The sequence below is a fragment of the Aphelocoma coerulescens genome, chromosome 3 (assembly GCF_041296385.1).
Source record: "Aphelocoma coerulescens isolate FSJ_1873_10779 chromosome 3, UR_Acoe_1.0, whole genome shotgun sequence".
Taxonomy (NCBI): domain Eukaryota; kingdom Metazoa; phylum Chordata; class Aves; order Passeriformes; family Corvidae; genus Aphelocoma; species Aphelocoma coerulescens.
Genome location: NC_091016.1, coordinates 53,768,123 through 53,793,622, shown reverse-complemented (window position 1 = coordinate 53,793,622; position 25,500 = coordinate 53,768,123). Strand labels below are relative to the sequence as shown.

The 25,500-nt window shown below is 38.1% G+C and overlaps 1 protein-coding gene across 11 annotated transcripts in view; it reads right to left on the bottom strand.

Annotated features, from left to right (window-relative positions):
• Nucleotides 1-11,195: 11,195 nt before the first annotated feature.
• MTR (5-methyltetrahydrofolate-homocysteine methyltransferase) overlaps nucleotides 11,196-25,500 on the bottom strand; it is a 50,909-nt gene continuing 36,604 nt past the window's right edge. For 7 of the 11 annotated variants that reach the window (XM_069010333.1, XM_069010336.1, XM_069010334.1 and 4 more), the window contains 10 exons: nucleotides 24,552-24,672; nucleotides 21,568-21,649; nucleotides 20,705-20,803; nucleotides 19,887-19,962; nucleotides 18,564-18,719; nucleotides 17,660-17,856; nucleotides 14,447-14,647; nucleotides 13,510-13,702; nucleotides 12,670-12,782; nucleotides 11,196-12,537 (listed from right to left, as the gene is read on the bottom strand). In XM_069010333.1, coding sequence (XP_068866434.1) covers nucleotides 12,445-12,537; nucleotides 12,670-12,782; nucleotides 13,510-13,702; nucleotides 14,447-14,647; nucleotides 17,660-17,856; nucleotides 18,564-18,719; nucleotides 19,887-19,962; nucleotides 20,705-20,803; nucleotides 21,568-21,649; nucleotides 24,552-24,672 — 1,331 coding nt within the window. In that variant the 3' untranslated portion in view covers nucleotides 11,196-12,444. Of the gene's footprint in view, nucleotides 12,538-12,669; nucleotides 12,783-13,509; nucleotides 13,703-14,446; nucleotides 14,648-17,659; nucleotides 17,857-18,563; nucleotides 18,720-19,886; nucleotides 19,963-20,703; nucleotides 20,804-21,567; nucleotides 21,650-24,551; nucleotides 24,673-24,707; nucleotides 25,004-25,500 lie in introns of those variants that run through there. The other 4 variants (XM_069010335.1, XM_069010340.1, XM_069010344.1 and 1 more) reach the window with 4 other exon arrangements.

The window sequence follows — 25,500 nt, the reverse complement described above, 5'->3', positions numbered from 1 at the left end:
CAGCTGGATAGTGAAACAAGCCAGCATTATTCAGGTGCTTTGGCTTCTCAGGCAGCATGGGGAGAGGGTCAGAGTTGCAGCCACCAAGGTGGCTGAGGCACCTTCCTGCAGCCACAAGCACTGGAGCCAGCAGGGATGAGTGCGGAGGCTGGGGACGGGGCCAGGCAATGACAGCACCTGCTCCCAGGCACGAACACCACCAGCAGGTCACTGGCAGGAGTCCACTTTGAACAGCCCACTGTGCATTAGTGCAGTCTAAATAGGCATTTGGCAAGCCTCACATCACCTCATACGAGAGCATCTCACTCCTTAATGTCATCATTAATTCTGTACTAAGCACATCCCATTTCAAGTAGGAAACAATAAAGAAAGGCAAAATTCTTGAGGCAACAGTGCAGAGAAGCCTCAAGAGTTGTGGTTCCCATGGACAGACCTTGCTGACAACTCCAGTGCTTTCAATAGGAATACTACAATGCAGTAGTAAATAATATAAATCTGATAAGTAATAAAATAATATAAATCTGAACACAGTCTGATCCAACTCAGTACCATGTTAGGTATTAGAAGTAAATCAAGTAATCTTGAAAATCCTAGAAGTTTGTCTTCATTACTCAAGAATAAAACTTCAGGTCAATCTTTCACAGAATTCCATCGTAAGTCATGGTGTTGCAGCAGACATGTATATGCCCAATTTTAAGAAAGAGAAAATATAAGTGATTTTAAACTGTGTGCGAAGAACATACTAAACTAATGACATGCATGGGAATTAAAATATGCCATCTCAAAAACAGAAGTTTTGGAAACAAAGGAACTGAAATTGTATTTCTCTGAAGTGACTAGTAAAATAACATAAAAGGGTACAGATAACACCATTCAAAGGATACCTGTGTTGAAAAGGTGGTTCTCATCACAATTTGTCTATGGATATCTCAAAACCTTTATTCTTAGTCAGATAGGAAGAGGTTCAAACTGTTTATCTGAATTCCACATGCACGGTACATGCATTTATTTTATTGCTTACTCTCTGATGTGCTGATATCCAGCAGCTTCTCAAATGTGTACCTGACAACATAGTGCTTCCTATAAATTTGTAATACTTACTGCAACATCAAGAATGATGAAAGAAAAGAAAAATACAGTTGCTGCCAGCACAAACCAAATCTATTTGGTTGATGGATGATAAGAATTCCTCAGTAAGAACCTTGATAAAAAGTTTATATTGTTCTTCCCATACGAACAGCATCTCTCAGTAATTATCCATTCCTATATGGCATTTAGATCTTTTACATAATCAAAAGTTGTAAGACTAAGTTCCCACTCCAATAGAAAAATTAATCACTCCACTTAACTTTTCTGTTGCAGAAGAGGCTGGTATTCTCTATTTCACATGCAACAAAGAATACAATTCCCCACAAAGCATGTGAAGAACTGTGCTTAGCTATACTCAAAAGGCATATTGTATAAAAGCTGTAAACTCTCAAGCTGAATATAGAATTCTCACTCTTTCCAAAGAATATTCATGCTGATCCACACAAGCATTGATGATTAACTACACTGTGCTTCGCCAGCTCCCCTTTATGGAGCATAAGGCTGTGCTTGTAGGATGGCACACCTGCTAAATACATATTTATGGAACAAAATCCAATCTGTGTGTTCAGAGTCCTTACCTCATCTGCTTACATATATACTGTCCAGTTATCTCTCTGAAAGCATGAAGCATTATATGCTTATACATAATTATTTTCCATCAAAAAGTTATTTCTTAAAATGATTGTGCCTTTGAAAATGTAACAAGCTCAGCAATGTTTTTTGTGTAATAATCTGACATCCACTGCTCATGCATTCTAGAATTTAAAAAGGTACGCAGATTTCACATTTTGGGATCAGTAAGAATTTTGCTGGCTAATAAAGCACAACCTTGAGTACAGTATATTTGGCTTCTATGGGGTAACTGGGTAACTGCTTTTAACAGCATTTCATTTTACTGGGAAAAGGCAGCATGGTTGTTCTCTTACCAACAGAATATATTTTAAAGTCGGGCAAATTGCATTCTAAGATGGATCATGGTTATATTATAAATTGGTGTTCAGCCAATCCTTGAGTCTTGACTGGAAGATCAAAAGATTACAGGGACTACATTACCTACAGTTTTTCATTAAGGAGTCATATCCATTGGTTTTAAAAAAACCTTCTTGGGGCTCAAATTGGAACACAAATTACAGGCTGCTAAATCATATATCAAATGCTCTGTCTCATGGTTATCCAGCTGTCAATCCCACAATCCTGTAAGTAGTGATATCTGCCACACTGTGCTGCACTAGTTGCTTCTACAGGCAACCCTTTCATGCACTGTTGCAGCTACTGTGTCAGAACAGCTGGTCAAAAATCCCAAGAATTGAGAATAAAATTCACACGAACTATTAGAAGAAAGAAATCTGCTTTTTGTGCTGACAATTTTCCACAGCAGCTTCATAGTAAATCAAGAGGTGACATATGGGAACTGGATTTCTCTGATCCCTAGCTATCAAACAGGATGAGTCTACATCATTCTCCAAGTGCACACTTGGCTCTCCTCCCTGCATACACTTGGGCATAGAGCCATGCTGAAGCTGAGTGCACCAGAAACTTGATGCGTCCTGCAGTCTACACTCAGCCCATCTCCCCTCACAGCAGTGTTGCCAGGCAAATGCTGGCCAATTTGCACTCACCAGGCTGAAGCAAAATCTTTTTTGTGGGTTCTTTTGTTTTTTTGAGGTTTTTTAATTGCCTGAAAACAGAAGTGCTGAGGGTGCAACCATGCTGGCTCCTGTTCGTACCTCTGCTGCCAGAGTGGTTCCAAAGAATGTCAATCAATATAGGCATAGGTGTTTTATATAGGTAAATACTGGCTCATCATTGCCAGTAGCAGTCTAGGAATGATTTATTTAAAATATTCCCTTGCAAAGACAACTATTTCAGTTCCATGTATATTACCTAAGTACAGGTGAAGAGTGTAACAGTTAATGGAAATACTAACTGGACTCAACTACAACAGACTAGCCTGGAGATTAGCATTTAAATTTATAGTTGTTTGCTGTTGGGTTCTTTGAGGGTTTTTTTGTTGTTTTGCTTGAGTTTTTTTAGTCCAAGACACGCAACCATTTAAATATGTAGAATTAGAAGCCCTAATGACTGCAGTCTTCAAAAAATTAATTAAAAATGTATCAGAACTCCCCACCATATTGTGGAAAACTGAACCCACAAAGTGGCTATTGTTGCTATGAAAGATGGAAATGTCTCTCCCAGTCACAAAATCCAGGGACAGATTATGTTTCTTAATCCGAAACATTTCCCTACTTACATGGCTGTTTCCAGGGGCTGACAAAGCAGAATATGACTGGAGGACCAGTCAGCTGTACTGGGTAGAACTAGCAAATGACCAAAACAAGTATACTTAAATAAAGTGCCTAAAAGTTCAATACCAGTTTTGGACAAATCTCACTTTTGGTAGTATGGGATTTTCAGCCCTTGAACAGTAATCTGTGCAGGTACCTGCTATCCTTCAGTCATAGCTGAGAAAGAATCCTGAAAAGCTGCATGTCTCCTCAAACCTCAGCAGTTACTGTCAGTGCTGCCAGGGGCTGCCTCAAGGCATGTGCCTTTCAAATTTGCTTACACCAAAAGCAGGCAAAGGGGTAACGAAAATTCTCTGTTCTCAGCTCATACCAACCTCCAGCAAAGGCATGCTGCTTGCTCCAACAGGGAGTGAGACCCAACACAATGAGTAGGCAGCTGCAATTGTAATATTTACATAGAAATATCAAACCTTACAGCATGAAGTTTGGTCAGGGGAGGTTTAGGTTTGATATCAGGAAAAGGATCTTCATCCAGAGGGTGGCTGGGCATTGGAACAAGTTCTCCAGGGAAGTGGTCACAGCATCAAGCCTGAGAGAGCTCAAGAAGTGTCTGGACAATATTCTCAGGCACATGGTGTGATTCTTGGAGTGTCCTGCACAGAGTCAGGAGTTGGACTTGAAGATCCTGATGGATCCCTTCCAACTCAGTATATTCAATGGTTCTACGATTCTATGATCAAATAATGGCTTTTTTTCCCAATGCTCATCAATGCAATAGGTGTACTCCTTTCAGCAAGGGAAAAATATCTTCCACCACAGATACTAAAAAGCTTGTAATGTTTGTGACATAGACATATGAAGTGCCTCAGTTTCTGCTTCAGAGGAAATAGCCATGCAGCCACACCCACAAAATGTCTTATGGAAAACTTATTTCAGAGACAAAACCACTCATGTTTCTTCTTCAGCTAACTTAGGGCTTTTCAGTCGTACTAATGTGAAGAACTATATTTAACTTTAGCAGCAGTCTCATTTTTAATTTCCTCAAATCCTGTAATTGTTATTAACTTTGTAGTAAATAAAGTGATTCCTACCTGGGAAAGAGACAGAAGCACAGTCCAGATTTGTTGGGTTTTTTTTAGCAATCAGTGTTACACTGTTTACACTGTTACAAGCTTTGGAATTTAGGACTCCTTTTGTAAAAAAGAAATCCCTTTAACACAACTGCACAGAGATAAACATTTACATCGTTCACACACTTACTCAATCTCCCTAATTTTCCAGCACCCTCAGCTCCTCAGTCAGCTCTGTGGGCAGTTGGCTTAGAAAGATTCCCAGCAACAAATAAAGCTGAGTGCAAGGCATGGACTCTTTGCAAATGGTGGCATTTCCTACAGAAGATATGAAAATATTAAGACATCCAAGATACTTGGCAAATACACATGAGTGAAAGAGAATTGTAACGGTCTAGAAGCCAAGCAAAAACTCCAGTGGCAAGACTGGAAGCAGCAGCAGCAGCAGAAATATGATGAATAAAAAACAAAGTTCCACAGAAGTATAGAACCAATAAAAGTACCATAAGGAAATGAAAAATCCCTCTCAGTTTACTTATAATCAAGGCATATTTTACTGACAGATCAAGACACCACATGGTAAGATTTCTTATATAACATTAAGAATTTCACATCATTACAGGCTTCATTTGAGCTACAAAAGCAAGAGATTTTGTATACTTCATGCTGACAGTTCTGGAGAGAAACCGCAATAACATTCTCAAATTTCTTCAGATTGATTAGCAATAACCATACTGCAGCAGCTGCCTTGCCCTTGCTCAGCACTTTATGTGCATGAACAGCACGAAAGATGTGACAGTACTGTGATTTTCCTGATATTTGTAGAATTATGCAACATGAAACATATATTTAAGGAGGAAGCTTAACTAAAAGGCAGTCCTTCTTTAAAAAATGGCCAAGTGAAACTCCAACAGTATGTAAGTTAGCACAATGTATATTCATGACTATCAAAGACTGTGAAGTTCAAACTCTCATTAAAGAATATTTGTTTACAAATCAGAGGCTTGAAAACACAAAAAACATTTTTGGAGCATTTGCGAATCTTTGCCTGCTGAACCAAGGCACCCTAACACCTTCCATCACTCAGAGTGCAGAACAGAATCAATGCCCACATTGCTGGTCCTGTTGGGCAATCTCCCCCAAGCATCCCTGAGATGGATAGTCACCATTAATCACACTGGACTGGAAAGTTCATTTATTCCCAGCTTGATAGGATAGCACTTTCTCTCAGGTAAGTGCTTCAGAATGGAAAATTACTTTCATAGTCCCAGCCATCTATTTCAATGAAGCTCAGCACTGAAGGAGGTTTAACAGCACATCCTGTTAGTCCTCAAGTATTTTCGAGAGGACTCGAACACCAAATATTCTTTCCAGATTAATGCATTAGGACTGATCAAACTCGTGCTTTGGAGAGGTAGTAATTTCTCCAAATACTTTAATAGCAGCTGGATCAGCACTAGAAAACCTGCTAAGAGGTGTTCTAGCTCACTTCAGCTCTTAAGCAATGAATATGACAACAGACAGATAATGTTGATCAAGAACTCAGAACAAAACAGTACCACGAATAGTCCTTTCAGTGATACTCACTCCCTCCTCCAGCATACTTGGACCTTTGAGGAAATGCAGGCTATTTGATTCTGTTCACTAGGTGATAAAAAATGCATCAGTACCTCGGGACTTTTTGAGGAAAAACAAGTATTTTACGGTTCAAGAACTTGAATCATTTATCTACAGTGCGGTGCTCTAAACTCTTTTGGAAAAATAATCCTGCAAATGCACATAAAAATCTTCAGCAAAATCTATGACAAACCCTTCTTGTGGAATAACCAGGAATTTGGATGCAGTAGCAGGTTCCAGTTGTGGGAGACGGTGACAACAGAAAGAGGCAAAGCATGCAATATAATGCCTAATGAAATACTGCTGATCCAACACCTGAAAGTCTAAAATCTTATAGCCTTATACCTGTATACCCTTAGCTGACTGCTGACTCCTCTCTTACAGCATCTTCAGCTAATGCTTATCTTTAGAGACAAGATGATACCAGGTAAGTACCCTGTACACTCTTACATCACGTTAATTTTTGAACGTCTTGCTTTAGTACGTCTCACCATATGTGTGTATCTGGTATTATAACAACTGAATCAAAACTTCTATTCCTTCAGCTGCCCTGACAGGTGAGGAACACTATTTGGAAGAAGGTAAAAGCAATAAACCCAAGTGCTTACATTTATTTCCTAAATAAAGCACAAACAAGGTAATGCTTTTGTAAGTTGCAAACCCTTGACCACATGACTAAAGTTGTTAGGTCAAGTGTTGACAGTAAAATCTGATCTTATGGGCCTTAGGGAAACCATGTGTTTGTTTGCTCTGTATTAGTATTCTGAAGAAAGCCATCTATCTGGTTACAGAAAGATTAAACAGGCCAAAACTGTAACAGCAGATAATTACTGCGAAGCCATCCATTACAAATGACTGATCACGCAAAGAGGGCCTCGTGCAGTGCTTAGCAAAGCAGGAAGATCTCATGAGTAGCGGCTTCCTGAAATAAAAGCAGCTGAGTTCAGATGAGCTTGAGGCAGCAGTTGAAAACACGCCCTGCCCAGGCAGGAGCACACGTTGTACCGATGCTTCTCCAAAGAACAGTTTGCTAAATAAGTCCTTTGGCTGTACAGTGCAGTGTTTTATCTCCCTTACTTGCCATCCCACCGCTGCCCGAATCGACGGAGAGATACGAACACATTTGTTCTCACAAGGTCACAGCAGGAACACAAGTGCAGAAGGAGTCCACCAACCACAGAGAACTGGCACCTTTTTTAGACCTCATATTTGCACTCCACTTCTGAACCTCAACCTAGATTTCCAACTGATTGCCAGATTAAAAGGAATAAAGATGTCCACTTCCTGGGAAGAAGCTATTTGGCAAGAACCTTGATGAAATTCAACAAAACCCAAAAATAATATGTATTTTTAGTAAAAAAAACAAACATGTGGTACTCACAGGCCATTAGAAAACTCTCAGTCACATCTCCACAGCTGTACTGTGAAGCTGGAGAATGGGAAACAAGTACAGACCAAGTATATAAAAGAGTAAAGTAAGAACAAAACATCCAGTAGATGTTGCATGTTCCTCTCATAGAGAGGAAAAACTAATCTTTTCAGCACCTTGACTAAGGAAAAAATATCCATTACACCTACACACCCAGAGCTATGTTATCTGCTAGACCGAATGAATTCTTGGGTCAAAATTGCACTGACACCTATGAACAGATACAGAGCTGATGCAGAGTTTGGCATATAAAACTGGCTATTTTATTTTCATTTCTCACAGTATTTTTCCAGAGCCAGGGAATGCCAGTGTCACTGAAAATCCTTGCAGAAACAATCAAGTAATGAATCCAACAACTTCAAAATGGGGGTGAGGGTGTCATGCATGGGATATACTTTTTTTTCAACAGCTTCTTACTTAACCCTTGAACAAGATCACGACCTTCTTATTATTTCCTCCTCCTTCTCCCACTTCTAACCGTGCAAATACAACTCATCAGTCCCAAGTATGCATTAGATTTATGAAAGCTCCTTAAAAATTATTCTCAAATTGCATTTCTTATACTTTGATGTATACGTAAGGGAAATGTTTTATTTTCATTTGCTGCAATTACTAACATTGTGAATATCTGGGTTTTAAGAGACTTATGTTTGCCGTAACTCTTAATCTTCCATCTCTTCCCTGAAGAACTGCCTGTTCTTCTGCAATTAAGCTACCCTTCGTGAATCCCACACTACTCTTTGTTACATGTAGTACATGCACAGAAATTTCTCCAGGTAGTGCAGCAGGCTTACCAGTCCTGTAAATAATTTTTATCAGCTATTTCTAGAAAGCAGTGATAAAGCCTTTCAAATCAAATTATTAGCATTTTGTAACCTGAGGTTGTAGTCAAGATAAATTTTGCTTCATAAAATATTTATCAGCTACTTAAAGAATTTTAGAAGCATTTGTTGTAACAGCAAGGCACAGATAAATTCTTTACTTCTTCTTAGTAGTTCATACCACTAAAACACTTCAGTTGAAAATGACATTAGTTTTATTTCGTTTTATTATCAGCTTATTATTAACTGTGGGCTTAAAACAGCACACTGACAAAGGATGCAATTAATACCCATTTTGGTTTTGCCATCTAGATGAAAGCCACCATGTAACTAAAGATGCAGTTAAAACACAGGGAATAGTTTAACACGTCATGTTGCCTTCTTAGTTTTTTAGGAATGACTAACATACACAGTATAAGGCTCCTATAGGCAGAACTATGAGCACCATTTATTAACATTGTCAATGCTTGCCAGGTGAAAAATCTTCTCTTTCTGGAACAGTAACTTGTTCAGACATGTAAAAGAAACTTCTTAAAAAGACTTCTAGTTTCATTTTGGCAGAACCCACAGAGAACCCTGATGTGCGGCTAAGGAGGAGGACTGCCGGAGAGAAAAGCAGGAAGAGAAGGCCAGTTTGACAGGGAGATGGGTAGGAAAGACCATGAGCTAAGGACCAATATGGGGTTCAGTTCAACTTTCCACAATGCCTCCACTAACTTCATGCTCTTTCTGTAGGAAGGAATGGCAGAGACCACCCACCCTGGCATGGGATCACTCCCCTTTGCCTGATCAGGAGCTGGAGGCACAGGACACACTGGTGCCTTAGGGTGTGAGGAAGAAAACGAGGCCTTTCATTCCACAGTCAGGCAGCTTCAGACCAGCAAGGATAATTACCAGCTTGGTTTTGCCATCCTGGCTGAAGTTGAATCACAAACCCAAAATGCCAAGTTTGGTAATCTCAGCTGAGGTCCCCTTTGCACAGCTATTTATATCAGGCATGTGGCATGGTCAGAAACTCGGGATATTCAGCCACGGTGGTATTATTAGAACAAACATGGGGGCGAACTCCACTGGTTTTTCGGTTCTGCCTTTAGCTGGGCAGTTTAGAAATGCTGTGTGAAAGCAGGGTGGACATGTTTGCATTCTGTTCACAGTGCATCTTCATTTGAAAACTGGCACCTACAGATGCCTGACAATCAAATGAAACAACCTTGTAGCAGGGCTGAACAAGCTTTGCTGTGACAAGGCCATGATAAATTGAGGGCACAGGAATCCATTTCTCCAGCGACTGAGAACATGTGCTGCTGTTTCTCTAAGGAACCCACCTCCTGAACTAATTAATGAAGTTATTTCTTTTCTTGCTCTTCATTTGAAGACACTGAATCCACTTTTTCAAGGCATGCTCTGGTAAACTAGACAAAAGATTTAAAAAGGGAAACTTATGAAATCCAGTCACAGTTACTAGTAAACAAATCCTGTTCTAAAAAGCACGGCCCTCAAAGGCCTCTCGCTATTCTCCCCTCATCTTCTGGCTATGACTTGTGTTTTGAGAAGCAGAAACTAACTGAAAGGGTGTATAACTTTCACATTGTGGAACAAGAAAGTAGAAGATTCACAAAAATGCACAAATACTTGCAGGGGGGAAAAAAAAGTGCGTTTTAAGGGGTTTTTTTGAGAAATGACCTGACCTTGATAGCACTGTCATGACAAAATAAGCTGCACTAGATTCTTCCCAGAAGTAAAAGCAGCACTGAAACAGACCTGATAATGAAAGGGCAGGTTTAAGGGTAGTATTCCCTCCTGGCATTCATAAAATATATGTGCCTCAAAACTTAATCTCCAGGCTGCTGGTCTGACTTACAAGAAAAAATCAGTATCCAAAGTAAATTACTCACAAGAACTAAACCAGAGTTGTTTACAAAGCATTCTAAATTTTTCATCATCTCTTACATCTAGAACCTTTGTTAATAGTACTTAGAAAAACACTGCAAAAAATATTTTATGCATTCTAAAGTTGTCGGTCTTTCAAGTAAAATACTCTTACCTGGTACAATTATGAGACACTTTTGCTTCACAATTTACCTTAGTTCTGGAGAGAAGAATGAAAATTTGTCTTATCCAAAGTGTCAACTGACAATTCAAAATAACAAAGTTTTAAAGGAATTGTCCTTGATAAAAACATTTGCATAAAAACAAGGAATAACTATTCCAAACAGATTCTCCCAATGACAAGTTCTGCAGACAAACATGAAGATTCTTCTCAGTGTGTGATGCCATGTGTGAAGGGCTAAAGCAAGTGCACACCATTTGAAACCCTCAGCTTGTACACCAGGTAACACCACCACTGTTAGACAGTGGGAACCTCCTGCTGTCAGTTGTACTCACTGAACTGGCTGCCACTGATCTCAGGAAAATAAATCAATAAACAAACCAAACTGAGCAAGTCAAACTTGACCCCACTCACACAATCAAATTTTCAGACTAATAAGGCACTCTGCTTCCAAATGTAAGAATATGGAAGAGTGCCGGAGAGGAGAGATTCCAAGCATTAAATTAATTAGCAAAAGTGCAATTACCAAAAACAAAACATAGAGGATTTCAATTTTCACAGGCTACATGTTTCAGAAACAAATAATCTTTTATATTATTTTACTGTATTTTTGGCAGTCTAAATGAGTGTTCTACTGAGAAACCATTCCCACTACAAGAATCAGCTACTCAGCAAGGACATGTCACAAGTCCCTGACATGGAGGGAGGCTGGGGGAGGGGAGGTCCATTTAGAAATTATTTTTGTAAGTCATTAAGGATGAGCCATTCTAAAAGATTCCGTTAAGAACACATGCAACTACTTTAAAAATCCCATAGCAGCTTTTGTAATTTCAGGTTCATGGTACAAGCACAAATTACTTTTGACATTATCTGTTCAGATTATTGCACACATTTTATTGTTGCCATTTGAAGGATTCTAATAGCATAACACCATCTTTATTAAACTGTTGATACAAGATGATTCTTTTAGCATAAAGTCAGATGAAGACATTACAAAAATTACACCGCTAGTAATAGATTGCAATAAACTATTAAAAGAACATCTTCCTTACAATATTGATATTTTGTTTACAATTAGAGACCAAAAAAATGAGGGGTTTCTGTCATAATATTTTACTAAATTAGCATTTAAATAATACTTGAGGCACTTTTCAGAAATTATTGAAAGCTATGAACAATTAGCACACTGAGTTAAATGTGAAGAATATGTCTACAATATTAACTGTTACAACTAGTGTTACAGCACTAGTAGCTTTTAAAATCCAGTTTTCCAGAAGGTTAAAAAGTTTATAAAAGTCAGTTCCAAGCTTTCTGGCTGTCTATAGTAGCAAATATGCTGCTCTCATAATTTTAACATACAAATGATTGTTTATGTATGAATTAAGCCTCACAACATTAACTGTAAGGTAGGAAGTGCCAGTATCCTTTATACAGAATAGATAGATTGTGACTTGCTGAAACGAAGAGGAAACATGAAGCAGACAACTCCATGGGCTCACTCATCCCACTTCACAATACAGATCTCTGATACTGCTCCAGAAGACTCTATTATGCTGATAGTCCTACCATTGAGAACAACGTGTGTTCCCAAGGACAAGACTAAACACTGAGCAGATGATTTTTAGAAAGGAGATCTGTTGTACTTCAGTTGTTCTTGATCACTCACTATAAAACTTTTTGTGACTTTGCAGAAAAATCACACCATATTTTTGTCCCTGGACTTTAGTGTGAACACACTAAAATCACAGAAGTCAAACTGTGTTCTATGCATATCCACAGCCATGGGACAGAAATTCTTGCCCCCGATTTCAAAATCTTCCACAGAACAGGAAAGCTTTGCAGTTTCCCCATCTCACCCTACACCCAGCTTCTCTGCTAGTGTCTTTGTGCACAAAATAAAAATAAATAAAAGTATGTTGCTGTGACTGAGAAACAAACATTCATGGTCCCAAGCCAAGGGCACCAGGCATATTTGATTTGAAATACTAAGTTCCTTGATTAAAAATTTAAGACAATCAGACAAGCTATTGGGGTGGATGGAAGAAAGCTGTTTCCAGTGGGAAGAATTTTCTTGTTCCTTCTGGCAAACAGACCATCAAAAAAAGAAGTTCACCCACAAATATCACAGTTGTTCAGAGTCATATCCCAAAATGGGTTCTAGCCACTTCTCCACCTCTGCCACAGACAAATTTTTTCTCAGTGCATAATCTTCAACCTGCAAAGGGACCACAAAATGTGATGAAGATTTTGAAATTCCAGCTTTAAGTGTTTACAAAATTTTTGAGACATCTGCTCATAAGATGATTTTGAATGTGCTAACACTATTAAAATGGATAGTATAAGTTACCTGATCTTTACATATCTTGCCAACAGCAAAATATTTGGAATTGGGACTGGAAAAGTAGAGGCCAGAAACTGCAGAAGCAGGAATCATTGCTAGTGATTCTGTTAGACCAATTCCTGGAAAAAAGAATGAGAATTTTCTTATTCTCTGAACTGAAAATGAGGACAAATTCAGAACCTTTTTTTTGTTAGGCAGCTTCGAGCAAACCCAAAAAAATCTTGATGCTTTCGGATGAACTAAAAACAAACCCTTTTTTCACTTGTTAACCATTAAGAAAACCCACAGAGCTTTAAACACACCGCAGACTTTCATTACAATTACTGTAGAGTAACTGTGCAGTTTGAAGGAAAAAGCTTGGACATTTTGGCAAATGAGGTTTTGAAGCACAGGAAGGTGTTTTTGCAATTGTGGAAGTAGCAGTGAAACATCTGACATGTAAAATATCAGAGGAAAACAAATGGAATTAATCCCTTTTTAAGAATTACCATCTTAAGGTTCCTGTGGACTAGGAAATACACTGCTGAATAGTTTTTTATTCTGTTTCTATCTGGAATGTCTTCTTACAACCATAAGGATGCCAGACATTTTCTCTGTGCAGCAAAACCCTGTTGGCATGGAATCTGCTAATTAGGGACACAACTCCTCCACCATAAGCTCTGGCAGTGTTTTGCAAATTCTTCCTTGAATGAGGCAAAATAAAAATGTCAATAAAAAGGGGAAGATAGCAATTCCCAGAAGTACTTCAGTTCAGTATTTTATGTAGTTCTGCACCACCCAATTTATTCTTTTGTTGGAGTTTTGACTTCACATAAAAACAGTTTAAGAAACTTAAAGCAGAGTTACCTGTTGTCTCCTCAATGTTTGCAAGTTTCCACATGGTGAGTTTTTCTGTATGGTCAGGCTGGCTGGGATATCCAGGGGCAGGGCGAATTCCCTCATATTTAATTTTGCGTAGGCCGGAGAGATCCAGCTGCTCATTACTACTGTAAGCCCAGAATTCCTTTCGAACCCTTTCATGGAGCTCCTCAGCAAATGCCTTGGAATAGAGTGAAAAGATTTTTTTCTTTTTTACTGATGCAATAGCTCTTTGATTAAAACAAACAATGATAAACACCTTCTTGCATTCCCGTTTTCAAGAGAGCTCTTAACATAGGTGAGACACTTGAAAGAATTAAAATTCATATGCAACACTTATTTTGCTAATTCAAGTACCTTAGTTACTTCTCTTATTAGCAGAGAGTGGTTTTTTGATTGTCCTGCTTTAAAGAGGTAAAGATGTGGACAAGTAGCCCAAAAAGACAAAGCTCATTAACCTATGGTAGCGACCCATCATTACAGCACCAAGGTCATGAGGTCTTGACTATCCGGGTGTCTCACCCAGGTCTAGCTATGGAAGGCCACATCATTCTTGCCTCCATGCTAGGATCAGATACTAGGAGCATGTGCTGCTGCTCCTTTTAGCAGAGGGCCTTTCCTCTAGCTCAAAGCGAGCAACAGCTTTTCTGAACTGCTCCTGCAGCTTACATGATTTTGCCAGCACCAGTTGTCCTTCAGAAAAAATTCCCACTTCAGTAAATATCTTCAGATAATAATAACAAAAATAATAAAAATAATAAAAATAATAAAAATAAAAATTAAAAAAAATAATAACAATAATACTAATTTCTGAAACCCTGCTATAGCTTGAAATCCACAGCTAGAGCTACCCCCACTTGCATTGCCTCAAAGTGGCTCTAAGTTTGCTGAAAGTTGCCAGGAAACACACGATAAAACCTCATACCTCTGCTAACCGATCACCGAGAGCCTTCACCATTATGATGTTGTATTCATCATCCTGTTTCCTAAATTCACTGCATAAATCATCTACACCAAAGCAGGCCACAGCAAACAGGCCTAAGTAGTCACAAATGCCAGAATCCAGTGGTGCTATGAAGTCAGAGAGGCAGTAATATGGATCTGTGCAGGCAGAGTCCTTTTCAGCCTAAAGTAATGAAATCAATGCAATAAATCAGAACATTTTAAAATACATTAGTATTAAGTGCACTATTAAGCTAAAGACCAGTATTTTTAAGAGTAAAGGGCTTAAGGCATTTCTGACAAGCACCTCAGTAGTCTTTGAGCCATGGTAGCTTTCCTATAGTTAAATTAGAAGAAAACCACCTCTCTTACTCTGAGGGTATTTGGAGAACAAAACACCAAAGAGGAGAGATGCAGCACTGAACATACAATTTGCTTCTATTTACAGTTACTAAGTTTTAATGACTTGTACTGCAAACAAATTGCTACAAAGTAAGGAATACTCTTGTGCCAACCACTGGGTGAGAGGAGGAATATTTCATCTCTACCCCTAATAGATTCCACATTTGTTAACAAAACTGATGGCTGATGTGCAAACTGAAGAATTCTTCAGCAACTCCCATGGTAGAATGGTTTGCGTTTATAAACACTCCGATGTTCTTATGCTACAAACTATGTGCTCAGTGAACCAGACAAAACAGTGCCCAGGATGCAGTTTTTACTAATCACACACACACAAAATGTTATCTATCACAACTGAAAAGTTGAATCCTAAACAAAGTTCAAGCAGGTTTATGCAAAGGGAAGTGGCCCAAATGAAAAAGGTCCTGGAGGTGCTGGTCAATACCCAGCTGAACACGAACCAGCAGAGTGCCCAGGTGGCCAAGCAGGCCAACGGCACCTTGGCCTGTATCAGAAACAGTGTGGCCAACAGGACCAGGGAAGTGCTTCTTCCCCTGCACGCAGTACTGGTGAGGCTGCACTTCAAATACTGTGCTTAGTTTCAGGACCCCCAACTGAGGAAGAACACTGAGGTGCTGGAGCAAGTCCAAAGAAGGGCAATGCAGCTGGTGATGGGTCTGGAGCACTCATCCTATGAAAAGTGGCTGAGGGAGCTGGGGAAAATGAGGCTGATGTGAGACCTTATTGCTCTCTACAGCTACCTGAAGAGAGGCTGTAGCCAGGTGGGGGCTGGTCATTTCTCCCAGATAAAAACTGACAGAACAAGAGGACACAGTCTTAATCTGTGCTAGGAGAGGTTTAGATTGGATATTTGGAGGAATTTCTTCACAGAAAGTTTAATTACATACTGGAATAGACAGCCCAAGGAGGTGCTGCAGTCACTATCCCTGGTATTTGAGGAAAGACTGGACATGGCACTCAGTGCCACGGTCTAGTTGACATGGGGTTATTCAGGTTGGACTCAATAATCTTAGAGGTCTTTTCCAAACTAACTGATTCCATGATATAGGGAATTAAACTGCTCATTGGCTCCTTTTCCAAAATTGGAAAAAGGTAACGGAAAGAGTTGACTGAGCACCCAAAAAGAAATCTTGAATCCTATCAGTATATTAATTGTGGAAGCATGATTGCTATTTAAGAGGTGGCACAGCTCTTGTAAATCAACTTACAGAGAGAGGAAAGTTATTTAATGGCTATCACTTAGCTGAAGATTCATTTTTTTAATCCTATGACAATATTTTAGCAATGCTTTTCACCCATCCCCAACTGTATCTTAAAAGCAAATAAAACACTCCCACCCCTGAAAAACAAAGAAAAATTGTCTATTAACCTGCAAGGTTACAGAAAGTACCATAAAACTAAAGAAACATCCTTTATCCCTTAAGGTGAAATTTCTGTTAATTTTAAGGTTCTTTTGTAATTATTCCATGCATTTCTAACTTTTAGATTTACATCACCTCCTTAATTAGTGTCAATGTAATGGAGAGAACTCTGTGTACTGAAAGGAATATTTTATGTAAGAAAGAGAAGACAATTATTCTCTTCTACTTTGCTCTGCTGAAGACTCTGCCGAGTTACTATATACACCAGGATGCAAGAGATGCAGCTAAAATACACAGAGTCTAGAAGAGCAGCATGCACAGATGTTCATGACCTTAACCTATGAGAGAAGCCTGAATAATTGGGATATACAAGGTAAAAAAGACTAAGGAAAATAACAGTATTCCAATAACAAAAAGCATTATAAGAACAACATCAAATGAGGTATTTTCCTTGGGAGAATCCTGGCAAAAAGCCAGGAAAAGAAAGTAGTAAAGTTGATTTACATGGGGTATCAAAATGCTTAACTAATAAGTCTCTGAAACATACGTGCCTGTGTGCTTGTTGAGAGCGTCTTATATAAACATCTGCCATGGATTGTCAAGATACACTAGATCCACCTCAGGAACTGCAACAGATATACTTAAGAGCCACGTATTTCTTAGTGCAGTTCTGCAATGCTGGCACATGACTGTTCTCACAGAGTACTGTACTCCAGAAATTTAGGTAGTTACATTTTTTTTTCTGCCCACATTTGACGACTCTGAATATGGAGAAGCCAAATCAGAGGATAGGGAAAAAAGAGAGGCAGAATATATTGAAAGTTCAATCTACCAAATTAAATGCAAATCTAGGTAAGTACGATTCTCTCCATCAAAATTAGCTGCCAACTAATTCTAAATGGCCCCTTCATATAGTGAATTTTACAAAAAAATTAAGACTATCAAAAACAATTATCTTCATTGAGCTTTATTTTCCAGGTTTTTTAAATTCTAACTGGGTTTAAGCATTAACATATTCAAGCAGAATTTTTCATCTACAGTAGAATCCAGAGATATTAGAGAACAAAGGTTCATTGGGTTCTAATTTAGCAACACAAGATTCATGTGATTAATTTATACAGTGAATTGCTTAAGGACATCTTAAAATTGAGATAGAAAATGCACGTAATATCTCAAGATGTTAAACCTACAAAGCATTTTGTACAATTATTATAATGCAAAATACTACAAATACTACAATACAAAGACCTGGCTCATCACTAACAGGATCTTGTTATTACTGAAAGAAATGACAAGACAACGGCTGCAGAAAGATTACAACCATTTTCTAGAGGTTTTAATAGGGCACTTCTATTACATTCCTGCTATTCAGGGGGAAAAACAGTCACTTAAGAAGTGTGCTGTCACTGTACCTGTTGCCTCAATCCATAAAATTTTGCTATTGGTTCTGAAGATCCCACTGCCTCTTCTACAGCATACAAGTGGATATCATCTTGAACACTTCGAGCTGGCCAGAACCCAACCACACCTCTGGCTTGTAATTTCTTTTCATTTATTAATGTTTTCAGTAGATCTTGAGCATCATTATAAACTCTCTTAGCTTCTTCACCTATTAAAAACAAAAGAAAAAAGAAATTGCCTTAGAAAAGCTATGTTTTCATAATTGGCTAAACAGGTTTAAGAATTGTTTGAAGATTGATTCATTTTCCACATAATTGTCCGATGACTGCAATGATCTGTTAGCTACAGCAAACAGAAAGATAGCAGTGTGATCATAGGGCTGTAACAACATATACCTTAGAGAAAAAAACCCCAAACAAAGCACAAAATGTTTCAGCCAGCACCATTCTAATAGAGGCAGAGAACACAAAATAAGCAAGAGACCCGGTGTGTGCACCTACATTACCGCAGTGCAGCAGACCCAGAACACTGCTTTCAGTGTCACCCACCCTTGCATTTTCATCATGTATTTCAAAGCCTACTGAATAGCTTCAAAAGGGGACAGAGCTCTCCTGCCATCTTCACCAACAACAGGAACACAATGGCTCTGCTGCCATTTTCTGTCAATAAAATACCTCCCTGTGCTTTGGCAGGTGATTGCTAAGTAAGATGACTGAGCATTTTTCTGCACTTATTTTTCAGCCTCACACGGTAACAGTTGGTTCACTAAGCATTGCTTTGAACAAATTATTTCAGTGACGCTCTTTGCATGTATTTGTACTAATCCTATGTATTTCAAAACATTTGGAATCTTACAGCAGCACACTGGGCCTGTTAGGGTTAGTTATATGAAGTAAATGCTATTTCAATACCCACCTACAGTTTTATCACTAAAGATCTTAGGGAAACTCCGGTTGGGATACTTTCCCCTAAGTTGCCAGACATCAAAGAAGGGCTTCCAGTCAATGTACTCTACCAGCCGCTTCAGGTCATAATCTTCAAAGACTTTTGTGCCGATGAATTTTGGTTTAACTGTAGGAAACAGAAGTACAGTCCGACAGGACAAAAATAATTTAAAATTGCTTTAACATTTGCAACATAACTGACATTCAGCTGCCTCCACCCCTGCAAATGACCTCTTCCAAACTAATATTCCTAGAATTCTCATTGTCACAGTGTTCCCAAGTCATACCATACTCCCCAGTTACAATGTAACGACAAAAAAAAAAGCATAAAAGGCATATAAAGTTTAAATAGAAAATTTAAGGCCTTTTGTTCTTCCTCGTAAATCAATAGTTTTTAGCTGTTGGAACTTATTTCATTGGCCAGAATATTGGCCAAGACACAAGACCAAAAGAACGTACACAACTTACCAATACCTCACAAACTTCATGGGCATATACATTTCATACTTACAAATTCCTTTCTATACACAGACATGTTATGTCCTATGACAGTGCAGAATGTTTCCATAAATTTACATGCAATTTCTAAGGACTTTTCCAGCCACCCCACATGTTTAAATGCTCACACACAAGTGAGAAAGCAAGATGGATCTATCTGTGCAAAGCCACAAGCTTTGTGCTTGTTTTGGCTGGTCAATACTTTGTAACACACTAAGATAAGCTATTGAAAATTAGCATCTTACTGAGTCTTGTAAATGAAACAACAGAAAGCAGCGCTAGCATCACTGCAGGATGCAACTTCTTCTCAAATGCTGTTTGTATTCTAGTCCAATTTAAAAGAAAAAAAAAAAAAAACAAACCAGTACAAAAACTGATGGCAGAAGGGCAGGAAAAAGTATAAGGAGGAATTTGCTAAAAATGCCATGTCACAGCATGTGTTCCCCAAATATGGTACAGTAAGGTGTGCAATATAATGAGCCAGGCAGACATTATTTTGCAAAAGCCACCATTAGAGTTTTCTTTGATTATATGTTGTTATGGGTAACACATTGTTTTGGGATTTTTTTTCAGTTGTTTTTATTAAATATTAATTTATTTTTTAAATGAGCTGTAAAAAAGCAGAAAGAGAATGTTAAAATTAATGCAAAAAAATCTCTGTTGAGACAGATACCAATTTACTTAAGCTGTTACACTGCTATATTCTGAAGTTTAAAGCATAATTTAATTAAAAATATATCTACAATAAATACACAAAATAAAATATAGGCACAGCAACCACAAACATATAGCTGACCTGGTATATGGCCTGATAACCAGTTATTATGGAAACCTTTTCTTCTAGCTTGCTGAAGAGACAAGTATCTTCTTTCCTACATAGACATAAAGGTTAATTTCAGAATGCCATCTTTCAGATACATAAACTTAAACTGTTGACTTCATGGTAAAGTTTTACTCAAAATACCCTTCAGGACAAATCTGACAACAGATAATTTCAGTCTCAAAAACTCCCAGTTCCCAAGTGTAAAGTAAGATTACATCACAAGCAGATCATTATTTTTGCCTGTATAATTCTAATAAAACTGACCTACAAGATTTCTGGTTCCTCTGAACTACACTGGAACTTCCTTTATTACTTCAAAATATAGGTACAGAAAGATATTCTCCTACTGCTCTGATGCCTCACCTAAACAAGACTAAGACAATGGGAAAGCATGGTGGTTTAAAATTCTCAGTAGAGCATGGCTCAATACCAGCAAAAGCAACCAGCACCCTTTTCATTGCCCCAGCGGAAGCAAATCCAGCTACTGCTCCAGGAGAGCACAGGTTGATTAAGATGACATGACTGCCAGCTCCATGGAGGCCCTACATACCACTGATTAGCCACTGCAGACAATCAAGAATTTGCCAAGCATGTGTTAAGATTCATGAAGAAGGTCTAACAGGCTAGAAAATTTGATTTCATAAGCACTTCTGGAAGTTTTCAATCCATTTTACTGCAAGTTTAAAATCAAAACAAATATACCTGAAGGTCTTCATAAGGAGCTGAACAGCAAGAATAACAAGGCAACTGCCAACCATTTCAAACAAGAAGATAATCAATTACATTGGTACCTTGAGAGACTCATAGTGTTCTTGTCTAATTTCTTCATATTCCTCTAATATCTCTTCAAAGAAATCATCCTTTATACTATCATCTAAGAGCTGGGAGCACTGAAAAAAACAGGAAGGAGAAAGCACTAAGTACATACTGTAACACACTACAGTAAGGACAGAGTGTGAATTTCAGACTAGGCAACCTGTCTTTTGACCTCTCTTGGAGACACTAAACTAAGCCTTACCAATAATCTGCAACTTACATTCAAACTATTCAAACTATCCGTGTTTAGATTACAATTATTACTGATATCTCAGCCCTACTACACAGGTAACATTGGCAGAGCCAAGTCTGGCTCTGGAAAGACCTGAGCGAAGAATACTCCAAAACTTCAGAGATTAAATAGTCACAGAAGCAACACACAGCTTGGCCTACTCTTTACCACCAGGTATTTGCCAGCTAAGACCACCCATTTCTCTGAAAGAGAATCCATCCCAAAAAACTCCAGCCACACGTTTCTGAGTACTAATGTTGCTATCTAACTAACTTCAAAAATATATCCAACTTAGCCAGAATAGCAGTTCACATATAACTCTATCAGTCTTCACAAAACTACAGTCAAGGACTCAGTGAAAGTCACCCTCACTACAGTAATGGGCATTTAAATGAAAGTACCCAGTGACTATAACTCTCACAAACCAGATGAGAACCACGTGGCAGCACAAAACAGCTGAAGCAAGTGTAATTTACATACTTGTCTCTGATGTGCCCCTTTAATTTTCTGCCACAACATTAAACCTTAGAGGAAAGGATGAAAGGCACAACAGAGAAACAGGGCATATATCTTTGCATGGACAAGAAACTATAATTTAGAACTTACAACCACAACACTCTTCGATGCGTCCAGGACATGAACTACAGGTGCACTATATCGTGGGGCAATTTTAACAGCTGTGTGTGTTCTTCAATGAAAAAGAAAAAGAGTGAGCATTTCACAACTAAAACAAAAAACCAACAAAACCAAGAAAACCCAAACAACCCACCAACAAAAAAAGCAGACAGTGAAATAAATCCTGACTTAATGCATAGACCAGAACTTCAAAAGAAGAAGTTCATTCATCCATCTGCTATGCATGAATCATTAAACACAGATTTTAATAACAGGTATATAAACACTTCTCTTCAAAGAGTATCAGAACACTTCATAAATAATGTGCCAACACACATTCCCTCAGTGTCTTACCAGCTGAATGAAAATCAGCAACTCATTAGTTTCAAGTCTTAGAAAACTTCAGTAAGACTATTCCAAACTAAGCCTACCAAGAACTAACAATTTCTTTAATCCTTTTTGCTCATCTTACATTTTTCCCTCCCACATGCTAATTTTTAGGTCTGTGGATTAGTATTAACCTAATTCAGTGATGATTATTCCATTTCTCAAAATCAGAGGTACAAGTCCGGTCTACAGCTGAAGAAGGAATTCTGCCAGTGGTCAATAAATATTGCAAACTTGCACCTTGAAAATGCAGTAAACTTTGCATTGTAACTACAGGTGCAATCAGGACAGACCCTTCTCTTCACAGTCTGTCAAATTATGAGACTAGCTGCTGAAGCCACAAAATATGGACTCTAATAGGTCTGCTATAATATGTGCTACTCTGACAAAGAAAGCAACACTGCTAACCATTTCCAGTGATGTAAGAATGAGCTCTGCTCAGAGTCCTACCAAAACTCTGCAAGCAAGTGTAGGAACAAAGATCTTATAGGCCTTATAGTTTGCTTTCTTCTATGCTAAGGTCAAACAACATTTTTAAAATTGAACTTAAATCAGAGCCTAGGAAGCAATCTTCCATAACAAAGTTAAGATCACCTTTTTCTTCAGGTTCTGTCAAATATTTAAAGCACTTGGACATGGAGGTTTACTCATGACTGTGCAACACAACTGTGTAAACAACTGTCCAGCATCTCCTGAATTTGCTTCTAGGAGTCACATTTTTGATCTTGGCAGCTCTATTTTTTACAAAAAGGTGTATTTCCTATTTTGATAGGAACAGACAAAGGAAACAAAAGAAGGCATAGTCCTAAAATGGCACTGTATCAACCACTATATGCTAATTTTTGTATTTTTTTAAAGTAAATTTTAGGACAGTGAGAATCTCACCATTATTTCTCAGCACCTGAATTTACCAAAGTAGCATAGTAAGAATGCAAAAATCATCATTACTGTAAATTATGAAAAAACTCTATTATGTGGATTCTGGAGACTAAATCCAGCCTCTCTCTCTTTCAAACTAACCTCACTATACACTCTTCCAAATACTCAGGGTCTCCTTATTCCAAATAACAATGGCAATTTATTACGGTGAAAAAAATGCAGATGGTTCTTCACTAGCAACCTCTGACATATACACAACCTTTAAGAATACACACGGGAGGTTAAATTTAAGACTGGGAAAGTAATATTAAATATACATTAAGAATCCAATCTTCCATAAAGAGTACCTTGTTGACATATACTTTATAGACACTGTATTGTATCTGGGCATATGTAAAGTATATAAATATATACAGTTCACATGAACAAAATCATAATTTTTGTACTCAAAATTATACATACAGTCTTCAGTAATTTCCATATTCACGGATAAAACTAGTGCTGCTTCCCTATTAGCTACATTCCTCTCTGTGAATAAATTCTGCAAAATTATTTTATGCTGGTTATTTGACATCAATTACTAGGCCACAACGCCCTGGGTGAAAACACTGAGATGTGAAGAAATGCTTTCCTAAGACTTCCACTTAAAATAAAGCCTTCCCTCCACTCCCCATTTTGTTTTTTTTTTAAATAAGAAAAATCCCTCTATGTTTGTTCTCTGTACCAAAGCAATAGGAAGAGGCTCATATGGAAAAGGAGAAAAGGGATACAGTGAACCCTGTATTATACTTGCAGGAATAATAATGACAGGTAGTGATCCTACTTTCCGCTCTGTCAAATTATAAGACGATTTGTTAAAGCCCCAATACAGAATACAATATATGTTGCTCTGATAAAGAAAGCAACACTGCTCACAGCTTCTAGTTACGCAGAAAATGACCTCTGCAGTCTTCTGAGCTGTCACCTCCTCAAGTATATAGTACACAAACCAGTCAGCAAAGCTTGATCCACGACTTATACACGCCCAGAACACATCTGTGGTAATGCTAATACTAGCTGTCAGTGAGCTGTCAACATGGTCTTCAGGAAATCACAGCAGCTGTATTATTTCATTTGAACACATCTGAGAGGACAAGATCTCAACAGCTCAGTCTATCAAAATCAACATGATGAGTACTTCAAGGCAAGCAGCAGGGCTTTATCCGCTACCAGCCTGCTTGAGCAGCACTGGAGGCTCAACACAGTCATCACCACATTGAACCATGATCCAGGAAAATACAGTAACTTCCTTAAAGATAACAGCTCCCTGATGTCAACATGGCCATTTCTAGTCTCAAAATCCTGCACTTTTAGAATGCTTTGGTGAATGAAAATAGATCATTCAACCCCTTAGAAGAACAGAACTATACTCATACGCATATGTGCATGAACTTTTAGAAAAACACCATATTTCCACATATAATATACACTTGTAAAAATTAAATGTTTAAGATGTCCATTATTTGTTATGTACTAACTACATTTTACCTCTATAATCTAGGACTTCTGAAACAAGAAATAACACTAAATCTGAGGGTGAATATATATCAGTATGTGGGGGTAGAGGAAAAATGAGAGAAAGGGAGAAAGAAACAGCTATAAATTTTCTTTTTCACTAGTTAACACTGTTTGCATATAAGCTGCCCATCTTCCCAACTGAGATATCTTACTTAGAAGTAGTTGCTCCTCCAATGAGCAAAGGAATCTTTATTGCCAATCTCTCCATTTCCTTGGCGACAAAAATCATCTCATCCAAAGATGGGGTGATGAGACCAGACAGGCCAATTATATCTATTGCAAATTTACAAACACACATGCACAAAACTTTTAGCCAATCCACTAGAAAGACACAGAAATTAGTACAGAAAAGTTTATTTCATACATCAGATAGCTTCATGCATCAGATAGAAAAGAATGAGATAAAAAGCAGGGTAGTCACTAGTCTAGAAGGGAGGTTTGACCCAATTAGAAAGTGAAAGCTTTCCAAGAATGACAGTAATTCCAAATCCCCAGTTTAAGATATTTCTTGGTCTTCACAGTTGCTGAACACCTACTGCTCTAGTTTCAGCAACAAATAAACAGTACTTTTGATTAGCAAGCTCCAAGTCTCAGAAGTTCAGTACTGAGGAGGGAAATAAGACAAAATAATTATAAGTTGTGCTCTTAGAACAGCAAATGCTTTCATCACCTATGTTCCACACAATTCATCTTTTCCAAGATGCAGCAGACTGTTCCAAAGCAACTATAATTTGTTTCAGAAAGTTCATTATTTATTAGAACAATTCATTCCTGATTTCACACTCACTGATCTGGCAGGCCAAATGCCAAGTTCTTTTACTGATTTAAGATCCAACAAGAAGTTACTTAGACTTTTCAAGGCTCCATTTATCCATCTGTAAAACAAATACTACAACATCTCTCTTGGAGTTGTCCTTTTAATATAGGGTTTCAGTTCCTCAGGCTAAGTTTCACAGAAGTGTCAAATGCTAAAAAAATTAATATGGTTAAAGTAGAAGTTCTGACTTCTCTGAAGATAATCTGATCAAATCATAGACAGCATAGGAATGCAATAAGCAGCAATTAAAAAATGTAAGTGTGATTTAAAAATCAAACAATTCA